The 13,036-nt window shown below is 36.4% G+C and overlaps 1 protein-coding gene across 4 annotated transcripts in view; it reads right to left on the bottom strand.

The window, feature by feature from the left end:
* RAB3GAP1 (RAB3 GTPase activating protein catalytic subunit 1) overlaps positions 1-13,036 on the bottom strand; it is a 113,250-nt gene that overhangs the window by 61,678 nt on the left and 38,536 nt on the right. For 3 of the 4 annotated variants that reach the window (XR_004902670.1, XM_028508674.2, XM_028508675.2), the window contains exon 5: positions 12,276-12,354. Coding sequence is in view for 3 of the 4 variants with exons in the window: in XM_028508674.2 (XP_028364475.1) it covers positions 12,276-12,354 (79 nt within the window). In the remaining variant the exon portion in view is untranslated. The remainder of the gene's footprint in view (positions 1-12,275; positions 12,355-13,036) is intronic. The other variant, XM_036023660.1, reaches the window with a different exon arrangement.

Below are 13,036 nucleotides of genomic sequence, written 5' to 3'. Positions count from 1 at the left end.
GTGTTCCATCTCTTCTATGGTCACCATACAGGCTAGTTGTTAAATTTCTGACTAACCCACCACTTGCCTTTAACTTGGACTACAACCTTGGCCTAGCAAAGATACAGATTTCCTTTACCTCTTCTCAATCCAAGCTGCAGAGATGGCAAAATTATAGGCTTTTGCCTTCCACCCAGAATCAAGTCTACATCTCTGACAACTAGCTGGTGTTTTCATGGCTAGCCTAGACTGAAAAACTGATTTTCACCAGCATAGATTGGGAAGAGGCAGAGTAACAGAATAGCCACAGGCAGAAGGGCCAGAGGCCCCCCTCTACTCTTAACAGAAACTCAAACAGTTTTTCAAGAAAAAAAAAAAATGCGCCCTGGCTGGCGTAGCTCAGTGGATTGAGCGCGGGCTGGGAACCAAAGTGTCCCAGGTTTGATTCCCAGCCAGGGCACATGCCTGGGTTGCAGGCCATAACCCCCAGCAACCTCACAGTGATGTCTCTCATGTCTCTCTCTCTCTCCCCGCTCCCTTCCCTCTCTAAAAATAAATTTAAAAAATCTTTAAAAAAAATGCTTCTCAATTTGTTTTTGGCCTTTAGGCAGTTTCCAGTGCCCTAAAATGGTTGTTCAGACAACTTTTTCCAGTTTCATACATTTCTGCCCCAGAGGATAACTGCCAAGGCTTAGTGTCACCATTACCAGAAGTCCTCTGAACATTTGCTTTTCAAAGAATAAGAACATTTTACAGGTCCTTAGGGCTATTCTTAAATACCATTCTCTCAAAACCTGTAGGTCCTTTCATATGTATCTCTCTCTATGACCAGGGGGAAAAAAATTAAAATCACAAAAATTAATTTAAAAAACAGCCATCATAATTATTCAACTACACAGTTTGTAACATTATTTGTGGACTGTTTCTTATGTTGTTGCTGTTATTCCCTTGTGACCAATAAAATGATTGAAGATGAAGGTCTAAAGGCTAGACTAAATGAAGGCAAAACTATAGAGACAAAAGTTTGTCCTCAGTTAAACCAGCTGCACTTTAAATATATTTTTCCACTGTCAGTACAGCCTCACCAGGTATATAGCATTATGCTCACTTTTTGTATTACTTTCTTTCATATTGCTGCTATAACAAAACACCACAATCTTAGTGGCTTAAAACAACCCAAATTTATTACCATACAGTTCTATAGGTTAGAGTGTAATACAAATATCACCAGATACAAATCTAAAATCAAGTTGTTAGCAAGGTTGTATTCCTTTGGAGGTGCTGAAGGAGAATCCACTCCTTGCTTTCCCAGTTTCTAGACACTACCATCATTCCTTGGCTTGTGGCCTTCTTCCGTCTTCAAATCCAGCAACAGAAAGCCAACTTTTCATATCACACCACTGTGACATCGACTCTCTTCTGCCTCTCTCTTCTACCTTTAGGAACTCTTATGATTACACTGGCCCCACCCAGATAATCCAGAATATATCTTAAGGTCTGTGGATTAGCAACCCTAATGCCATCTGTTCCCACGATTCCTTCTTATCATGTAACTTATATTCACAAGTTTCAAAATGTGGTATCTTTAGGAGGTAGACAGGTTCATAAACCTACCTCCATATTAAAACCTCTGCTCAGTAAAGATCTCATGAATTTACATTTGGGCATAAACATCTGCTAAGGCTAGCATCTGTGCCATCTACAGTGTCATTTATTTTAGTATAAGCAGTAACAATCAACCAAGGGAATAAATCCCCTTTGATGGTTTCAGCAATCAGCCATCAGAAAATATTTCAAGGACAAGTTATATATGGAGGTGGAGAGAAGCATTCAACAAATCACATCATTAAGATCAATTATCTTGCCTAGACCGTAAAAATGGATCATGTCCGTTTTTTATCTTTTAATGACCAGTTTTAGAAAATACACTTAAAATAGTTAAATAGGCTTAGGAACTAATCTGACAGGTGCTTGATATAGAAACTGAAACTACAAGATATCAAAATAGATGTACATCAATAAACTAGAACTATTAAAATTAAGCATTTGACATAAATGTCAAATTTCTAATTTCTAGAGTTTGATCTGAAAATACTAAGTTAATTGTATATGAATTTTATCTCATTCTGACAGGTCAACCTACACTAACTGTACATGAATGGTATGAATTAACATTTTCCATACCTTCAATGTCACTGCTTTGGTATTAAGCTTAGTTTAATTTTAAAATGGAAATATTTATAGGTTAAAATTTCTGTGTATGTTATTCTCCAGTTGCTAAGAAGTAAGGTGAGTTATTTATAATCTTTCAAATTATAAGAATTTTAATTTTTAACGATTATAATTTTATAATTTTATAAAAAGTAGAAATATAAGAATATTATGAAATCTTAAGATGCCCAGTTCACATCAGGCCTGGATCACACAGATCCCTCCTCAGCTTCTGCCATTCTCAACCCTTACTGCTATACCCCAGGCTTACCCAGCTACTGATGGTTTCAAATTTTTAATTTAAGCATCACCAACTCTACTAATGCTCTTCTTTTGCCTTGAAAACTTTTTAACTAACTTCACCTGGCTTATTCTCACTTGTTTTATGAAGTATTACCTCTTCTGGAAATCCTTTCCTGACTTAATCTATCTGAAAAGGGGGCATTTCCTATGAGCTTGCAAGAAGCCCTGAGTTGCCCTGTCTGAGAGCATCTACCAACAGCATTGCCATTTTTTCCCTTTTCTGTCCACCTACTAATTCCAAAGTTTACTGAAACAGGGATCATTGTTTATTTGTGGTATCCCAGTATCTGACTCACAGTAAATGTTTAAAAATAATGTCTGCCTAATAAAAGAAAGCACACAAACTTTTAGTATGGCTAATTTTCAAACAACTCTCAAAGTTTGGTTGTTGGCCTTCTAGTCATTAAGAAAGATTAAATTTAAAAATATAGGCAGCATTGTAGATTGACATGATAAACCAACCCCCCCTTTCCTGAAACACACCAAAATACCTAATTAAATATGACAATGTTTCTAAAATATATAGCTAAACTTGAAGGAATAAAAAGAAAATTACTGGGGGGCAGGGGACTGGGGAGCACAAAGAGGAAACTGAAAGGCAGAAACAGGCACTCAAGGTGACTCTGAAGAAACCCAAGGTTTTACCAACTTGGGGTGCAGGCCCTAACAGTTCAGAACTGGGGATTAGGATATTAGATGACAAGCTAAACTTTTCGATGCTAAAAGACCATTAGTGTGACTCACAGAGATGTCTGCAAAACTGAGGCTTTGCTAGACTAGAACAGTGATGTTCAATCAGTGCACTGCAAGCACTGACCTGTTTTCCCTTAGATTGTCAAATAAAAAAATGACAACAGCCAACACAACAGTAGCTATCCAGTGTGAATGAATAAAAATTATACCTATTTTTGTCAGATCAGCAAGAAATATATTTTTTGGTGTGCCAGATTTTAGTAATTAGTTTATGTGTGCCATGAGATGAAACACGTTGAACACTGACGGACTAGAGAGACTGAGAGTGATAGAAAATCTATGTCTGAGAATATCGTGCACTTTAGCCTTCTAGCAGTAATGTGAATTATGTAACTCTGAGATTAATAAGGTATACCCACCTCAGGGAGGTAGTCTTTGGTATGTATCCAGACTAGAGTATGTCCAAGAATACCCCAATAATAAACATAAATAAGATGAACTGGAAACTATGCTTCTAGAAGCATAATATCACTCAGATACTGTCATCCACAACTATGCCCTTGCTTAGTAGGCACTAAAATAGTAAACTGTATATGTTTTCAATGATGTCACCAATCTCTCTATAAAGTAACCTAAACATGCCAGCTTCCTTCTGCTTTAGATTTACTGAAGCATTGTCTGTGCATGAACTTTCCATCAAACCAAATTCGTATAGAGGTTGTTACATTTTGAATGGCCCCTCAGGGGTATGGATGTACATGAGACAAGGAACCGGAACTGTGAATTTTGCCTCCTCGATAAAATGAGAATTCCAGAACCAGATGGTTTCAATGGCAAATTCTATCAAACATTTAAAGATAATATCAATTTAACACACTCGCTTCCAGAAATTAGAATAGAAAATATTTCCCAACTCACATTATCAGGCTAACAATTCTGATACCAAAACCAAAGTCTAAGAAAACTGCATACCAATATTCACCATGAACACAGGCACAGTCCTCAACAAAAATACTAGCACATTAAATCCAGTAAAATATATGTGCACAAATACAAGTTATACCACAAAAGGTGATATCCAAAAATCAATCATGTCATCACCATATTAAAAATCTAAAGAAAAAATGATCATATCAATTTAAGCTGAAGCAGCATGTAACTAAACTGATCATTCATTGATTATAAAAACTCGCAGCAAATTAGGAATAGAAGGAAACTTTCTCAACCTGATAAAGAGAACCTATGAAAAACCTACAGATAACATCGTTTTAATGGTGCAAGACTAAATGCTTTCCCTCTGAGATGAGAACAACGCAAAGATATCCATTCTCACCACTCCTATTCAATATTTTACTGAAAGCCCTAGACACTTTCAAAAGGCATGACAAAAAAAAAACAACCATAAAGACTGCTAAGAAAGAAATAAAATTAACCCTATTCAAAGGCAACATGATTGTTTATATGGAAAACCCTGAAGACACTACAATACTCCTAGATTAACTGAATCTAGTAATGTCAGGATATAAGGTCAGTGAACAAAAACCAGTCCCATCTCTACATACTAGCAACAAACAGCTGGAAATTAAATAAAAAAAAACAAACAAACATTACAATAGCTCCTTAAAAAGAAAAAAACAATAATTAAGTGTAAATCCAATAAAACATACAGGGTCTGTATGCTGAAAACCAGAAGAGAGTGATGAAAGAAACCAAAGAAAATGTAAAAATTTGGAGAAACCAGACATATGTCTATAAAATAGAAGACTCAGCATAGTAAAAATACCAATTCTTCCCAAACTGATCAAGAGATTTAAAACAATTCCAATCAATATGCCATCAGGACTTTTTGTAGATATTAACAAACAAATTCTGAAATGTAAATGGAAAAGTAAGGGAGCCAGAATAGCCAAAACAACATTGAAAAGAAAGAATAAAGCTAGGGAGTCACAGTACCTAATACTTACTATAAAGCTACAGAACCTAAGAGCATCCAGATATAAACACACAGAAATATGGCCAAGTGATTTCTGACAAAGATACAAAAGTCAGTCAATAGAGAAGGGAACTTTTTTCAACAGTATTAGAACAACTGAAAATCCATATGCAAAAAAAAAAAAAACAAAAAAAAAACACCTTAACCTAAACCTCAAACCTCATGCAATATAATAATTAACTTGAAATAGATAATAGATCTAAGTACAAAATGTAAAACTTCTAGAATTAAACACAGAACTGATCATTTTATCAAAGCCATTATCACTAGTGATTAAGTCATATTGATAACATGACTTTCTAATAGGCTATGTGAAAAAGGCACTTCACCTTTATGGTATTCTTTCCAAAAGTCCATAACTCAAGTATAATCATGGGTAAAGGAGACAAACTCAAACTGAAGGCGATTCTACAAAATACCTAATCAGGCACCTCAAAACTGTCAAAGTGATGAAAAATAAGTAAAGACTGATACATTTCACAAACCAGAAAAGAAAAAAATTAAGGAGACCTGATAACTAAATGCAATGTGGTATCCTGACTTGGATCCTAGAACAGAAAATGGACATCAGTGGAAAAACTAGTTAAGGTTAGGTGATAATAATGTACCAATGTTGGTTTCTTAGTTTGGGTACATGTACCATGGTAATATGAGCTATTTGAGAAAACTGGGTGAAGGGTGCACCAAAACAGTCCGTACTATCTTTGCAACTTTTCTGTAAATCTGAAATAAACAACAAAAAAAATTTTGGTTTCCTTAAATAGAACACTGTGAGGACACTTTGTGCAGAGTTCTCAGACATGGCACCAAAATCACTATCCATAATGTAAAAAACCCTGATTAAACTGAACTTCATCAAATTTAAAAACTTTTATTCTGGACAACTCGAAGAGAACAAGTTAAATGCTGTCTAGAAGAAAATATCTGTATTCGGAATATGCAAAGAACTCTCAAAGCTCAACAGTAAGAAAATAAAAAACCAAATTAAAAAATGGACAAAAGATTTGGACACTTTACCACAGAGTATCTAGGACAGCAAATAAACGCATGACAGATGTTCAAAGTTCAAATTAAATCCAGAATGAGATACTACGACATGTCTATTAGAATGGCTAAAATAAAAAATACTGACACCAAGTGCTGGTGTCAATGTAGAGCAACTGAAACTGCCACACACTGCTGGTGGGAATGCAAAATAGTAGTCACTCTGGAAATCAGTCTGGCCATTTCTTACAAAGTTAAATATTTACTTACATGACTTAGCAATGGACCTCAGATATCCATTCACCCAAGTGAACTGAAAATGTGTTTTCACACCAAAATCTATACACATATTTATATTAGTTCTATTCATAAATGCCCACACCTAGAAACAATTCCAGCCTTTAACAGGTGAATGAGTGAATAAATTGTGGTATAGCCTTACAATAGAATACTACTCAGTAATAAAAAGGAATAAGCTAATGATACAAAATTACTGCAAAGTTTCTCAAAAGCATTAACTTGAGTGAAAGAAGGCAGTCTCAAATGGTTTCTATATGACTCCACATCTATGACATTCTTGAAAGGACAAAACAATGACTAAGAACATATCAGTGACTGCCAGGGATTTTAATAAACAAGAGGAGATTTGGGGGAGGTTTATATTCTCACTGTGATAGTAACAAAAAAATCTATGTATGTGTTACGGTTCAGTGAACTATTCAAAAAAAGGTCAATTTTACTGTATGTTAATTTTAAAAATAAAAAAAATTGTAAGTAAATGGTCGGGGTGCTGGGAGAAAAAGGTGAAGGAATTAAGAAGTACAAATTGGGAGCCAAGATGGAGGTGTAAATAGATATGTTTCACTTCCTTGCACAACCAAAAAAGGATAACAACCAAATTAAAAACAAAAAGCAACCAGAACTGCCAAAATATCAAACTGTAAGGAAGTCTGACAATGAAGGAGTTAAAGAAGAAACATTCATCCAGACTGGTAGGAGGGTTGGAGATGGGCAGCCAAGGCAGAGAGGACACGCATCAATGCAGTGGCTAGTGGACAAGGCAGGCAAGGTGGTGGCTGGTGGACAGGGCGGTCCCACATTTACATGCAGATAAACTGGAGGAACAACTGGGGAGCAAGAAAGACTACACAACCCGGGGTGTCAGTGCAGGGAAATAAAGCCTGAAAACCTCTGGTTGTAAAAACCTGTGGGGGTTGCCGAAGGACAAACTTCCGATCTCACAGGGGAGACCACTGGAAGGCCCACAGGGTCCTAGAACATACACAAGTCCACCCACCCAGGAATCAGCATCAGGGCGGTACCTAAAAGGTCACAATTCACTTATGGGTAGCAGGGAAAGTGACAGAAAGTGGGGCGAGACCCCAGCAAGCAGCATTGTTACCTCTCTTACCCCTCTCCCATATTCAGCACCACAACACAGTGAAGTGGCTTGCCCTGCCCTGGTGAATACCTAAGGCTCTGCCCCTTGCAACAAAACAGGTATGCCAACACAAAGAAAAATGGCCCAAATGAAAGAAGAGATCAAAACTCCAGAAAAAGGACTAAGTGACAAGGAGATAGCCAATCTATCAGATGCAGAGTTCAAAACACTGGTAATCAGGATGCTCACAGAATTGACTCAGTACGGCCATAAAATAAAGGAAGAAGCGAAGACTATACAAAGTGAGATAAAGAAAAATGTACCGGGAACCAAAAATGATGTGAAGGAAACCAGGACTCAAATCAACAATTTGGACCAGAAGGAATAAGAAAGAAACATTTGACCAGAACAGAAGGAAGAAACAATAATTAAAAAAAAATTAGGAGGCTTAGGTTCCTCTAGGACAACTTTAAACATTCCAATATCTGACCCATAGGGGTGCCAGAAGGAGAAGAGGAAGAACAAGAAATTGAAAAGTTATTTGAACAAATAATGAAGGAAAACTTCGCCAATCTGGCAAAGGAAACAGACTTCTGGGAAGTCCAGGAAGCTCGGAGAATCCCAAAGAAGTTGGACCCAAGGAGGAACACACCAAGGCACATCATAATTACATTAGCCAAGATTAAAGATAAGGAGAGAACCTTTATAGGGAACCGATCAGCATGGCAATGGCAAATGTAGCCCAGTATTGATCCGGAAAACCGATCAATGCAAACTGGCACACAGGAGCCAGGTGTGCAGATTGGCTTTTCCATGGTGAATCAGGCTTGCATTGTACCTAGGCTGCTATGAGACTTGCTTTTGCTAAAACTCCCTCATCCTGAGTTAAGACTGCAGATGTTTAGTGTACATCTCTGAAGCAACTCCCTAAAGTCTGTGCTAAGATGTCCCAAGGACAAAATGTAACCAAATCAATCATTTTTATCATTCCTTGCATTTGTAACTTTTCCTACTTTTTTGTTACCTGTAAGAAGTAATCACTTAACTAAATCTAAGAATAATGAGAACCTTCTTTGACATAATGCAACTGGAAACCAATAAACGCCTGTCGAGGTAAGGGTCGATGCTCTCTCCTCTTGAGAGAGTAGACGAGGCACTCACAGGTGCTCTCCCCTTGAGAGAGTGTCCGTGCCATCCCTTTTTCTCCACAGGACTCAGTAGTCTGTGTGAATTTCTCATATCTCATCCACAATGTCATGGACCCCATGAGCTGGGGTCTGCATCAAACCTTAAACACAGCAAGAAAAAAAAAGAGAGTTACCTACCAAGGAGTTCCCAGAAGACTACTACCAGCTGATTTCTCAAAAGAAACATTGCAGGCAAGAAGGGGCTGCAAAGAAGTATTCCAAGTCACGAAAGGCAAGGACCTACCTCCAAGATTACTCTATCCAGCAAAGCTATCATTTAGAATGGAAGGGCAGACAAAGTGCTTCCCAGATGAGGTCAAGTTAAAGGAGTTCATCCTCACCAAGCCTTTATTATATGAAATGTTAAAGGGACTTATCTCAGAAAAAGATCAAAACTAAGAACAGTAAAACAACAACTCACAACTATCAACAAATGAACCTAAAAAAAAAAAACCACTAAGCAAACAGCTAGAACGGAAACAGAATCAAAGAAATAGAGATCACATGGAGGGTTATCAGTGGGGAGGGGAGAGGAGGGGGAAATTGGGGAAAGGGTACAGAAAGTAAGAAGCATAAATGGTAGGTACAAAGTAGACCGAGGAGATAAGAATAGTATAGGAAATAGAGAAGTCAAAGAACTTATATACATGACCCATGGACATAAACTAAGGTGGGGGGAATGCTGGAGGGACTGGGGTACCAAGTGGAGGGGCATAAAGGGGAGAAAAGAAAAGGGACAACTGTAGTAGCATAATCAATAAAATATACTTTAAAAAAAAAGTACAAATTGGTAGTTACAGAATAGTCACAGAGATATAAATTACAGTATAGGGATGATCAATAATATTGTATTAACTATGTACAGGGCCAGGTGGGTACTTGCATTATTGAGGGGATCACTCTGTAAAGTATATGATTTTCTGACCACTATGCTATACATTTGAAACTAATACAGAGTAACACTGAATATAAACTAATATTGAAACAAAAAAAGTAAATAGATTAAAAAGGTTTTATTTATTCATTCAAGGAATAATTTTAAACTATGGACTATGTGCCAAACAGTTTTTGGAAATATATATGAAAAAGCTGAACAGATATGTAACAGCATGCAGATTTTGATAAATACATTATACGCCATTATCTTATTAAATCCTCACAATTATCCTTAAAGGTGCATGCTATTTTACTGATTTTAACAATGTAGAAACTAACTCGTCGATATTAAGTAACTTGCCCAAAGTAGCCAAGATAATAAGTACTTGAACTAGAAATTAATGTCTAATTCAGTGTTTGTCCAAACAGTAGATTTTCAATTACTGTATCATGAATGAATGAAGTCATTCAGAGTCCAGCAGAAGTAATGCCTGCTTGAGTGTGGTTGGTAGAGTAATAATATGGGTGTAATAATTTATAGTTTTAATTTGAATATTTCACCTAAAATGTCATGTGTTGTGCTTGAGTGTGGTACTGTTCTGTCATAGAATTGTATGCTTATGATTTTGTAATAAAATATTTTATAATAAAAAAGGGGTGTTATTTGTGCCAGACCCTGTATTTTGTCATGTTAAATTTACATATTCACATTTCAGAAGATCAGAATATTCTTCTGATAAGTTCAAAGGGTAATTTATAAAACTGCTTTTATATTCAGTTGGCCAAAAAGTCCATTATGGTTTTTCATTACAATGGCTCTAGTAGTGCTTAGTTGGTTTTAACTTCATTTGAAACAATTTTGTTAGGCTGTATCGTGACAGTGTCGTATCAGTGTGCATTTAAAAATAAACTTATCATTCCTGGCTATAGTGGCTCAGTGGATAGAGTGCTGGCCTGAGAACCAAAAAGCTGCCGGTTTGATTCCCAGTCAGGGCACATGGCTGCGTTGTGGGCCAGGTCTCCAGTTGGGGGTTTGTAGAGGCAACTAACACATGTATTATCTCACACATTGATGTCTCTCTCTCTCTTTCTACCTCAACTGGTGAATTTTTGTGCAGCCATTTTAATTGAAGATAGAAGAAAATATGCAACATTTTTGGTGTATTATGCTTTATTATTTAAAGAGAGGTAAAAACATAACTGAAACACAAAAAAGGATTTGTGCAGTGTATGGAGAAGGTGTTGTGATCAACCGAACATGTCTAAAGTGATTTGCAAAGTTTCTTAGTACTACTGACATTTTAGCAAAATAATTCTTTGCTGTGCAGCTATGTAATGCACTGGAAGATGTTTAGCAGCACCCCTAGCCTCTACCCAACTAGAAGCCAATAGTAGGAGACAGCCAACATACTCAAAATATACAAATCAATAGTTATTGGTGAAAATGAAAAATGTCTTTTTATTTTATGGAAAAAATGTAATGAACTTTTTGGCCAACCAAATAGTTGTTTAAATTATTTAAGTGCACAGTTTTTAAAACATCACACTAAAATAACAGTACTTATGAAACAATATCTGGTTTATTTGCACTTGCAATAATTTTCTTCCATTTTTTAGTGTGCTACATAGTCTGCTTGCTATAGTAATCACTATAAAATGAAGAAAAAAGAAACATAGATGTTATCATTTTCCCCATTCCGAGAAATTCTTTAATAAAAAAAAAATGAAAGGGCAACTCACCCCAAGAGAGTAACTTAAAACCAGTATATAAATTCCCTTTAACTCGTTCTCCTTTCTTGACAATATAGTCACACTTGGGCCATTTTGGAGATGGAGTGTTTCAATGCCACTCCCTCCAAAATAAAGTTCAGATAGAGTTTGAATAATTGAAAAAGATAAAGACCTTTTAATCGTGATGTGTCTCTTATATTAATATATTACATTTACAATTTAGACCTTTGATGTTATTATGTACCAAGAGCAACATTTTATTTCAATTCAATTTGTAACAATATATATTGTTTTCTGTGATTTTTTTTATACTAATTACCAGAATTAATTTAGATACCATCCTAGATACTACACATATTATGCAGAAAAGCATTAACAGCAGGCCTGCGACTGCTATCCTCAGAATAATCTTCTTGCAAGGCTGACCTTGGTCTGGCACCTGGGAACTTCGATCTAGGGAGGTTTCTCACTACTGCCCTAACTGATAAGTGATACTGTGCCTAAACTGTTTGTGCCAGCGATGTGGTTTATGCTGGACACTTGCTTTCCTTCTGGGAGTCTGAAATTTTGTATTTACCAGTCAGAAGGTAACAGCCCCCAATTAAAAACCCTGAGAACAGAGCCTCTAACAAGCTTCCCTGGTAGATAACATTTCACATGTTGCCACAACTTGTAGCTAAGGGAATTGAGTATCTCCAGTGTGACTCCATTAGGAAAGGACTATTAAAACATCTGGACTGCCTTCAAACTTTGCCTCAGGCACCTTTTCCCTTTGCTGATTTTGCTGTGCATGCTGTCACTGTAATAAATCACAGCAATAAGTACAACTAGATGCTGAGTCCTGTGGGTCCTTCCAGCAAATCACTGAACCTGGGAGTGGTCCTGGGGCCTCCCCAGCACACATACTAAGAGTTATCTGTGTGAAATGTATACCTACCATCTTACCAAGCAATGTGCTCTTGGAGGAAAGTCATTATTCATACACAGCAAATCTTGCATAGATTGTGGAATAGCATCTACAAAAAAGATTAGATAACGAAACAGTTATTATGTTGATTTAATGCAGAATATAATAATATGATTTAAAGAAACATATAACATATCTGGCTAATCCATGTAGCTCTGTAATTGCTAAAAGATTTAAATCTAGGGCTAGTCCTAAGATTGGGAGAAAGAGGGATGTCTTTCTCAATCTCTTTTGTTTAAAAAAGCCTACAAATATATATATATATACAAGGGTGGGCAAAAGTCAGCTCACAGTTGTAAGTACCTGAAACAGTCTATTCTTTTATTTTTACTAATTATTGTACAATACTATTTTATATGCAAACAATTATAAACCTTTTTCTCCACCCCTGTATTTCCTATGTTTGTACTCTTTTCCTTTCTTAAAAGCCGTGACTCACACAATTTCCCATCTTTAGTAGAAAGTTCATTTTATTTATTCTTCTTGGTCAGCCCTTGTCTCTACTTTTCCTCAAAATTTTATTAGAGGTCTGTCAACTCCATATCACCTTCTGAGGTGAACCCTAGCCATCTAAAGTGTTCTTGTAAACCACAACAACCTTCCTACTTACAACTGTGTATCTTTAACCACTTACTATTGCCGTCCATAAGGTAGTAACATCAATAATCATTATTTACTCATAAATGCACAGTATATTTAAAACATAAAGGATAGCTGTTAAAAATATTTCC

Source organism: Phyllostomus discolor, chromosome 4 (assembly GCF_004126475.2).
Source record: "Phyllostomus discolor isolate MPI-MPIP mPhyDis1 chromosome 4, mPhyDis1.pri.v3, whole genome shotgun sequence".
NCBI lineage: Eukaryota > Metazoa > Chordata > Mammalia > Chiroptera > Phyllostomidae > Phyllostomus > Phyllostomus discolor.
The sequence above is the reverse complement of the archived record's forward strand: the minus strand, read 5'-3'. Positions and strand labels throughout refer to the sequence as shown.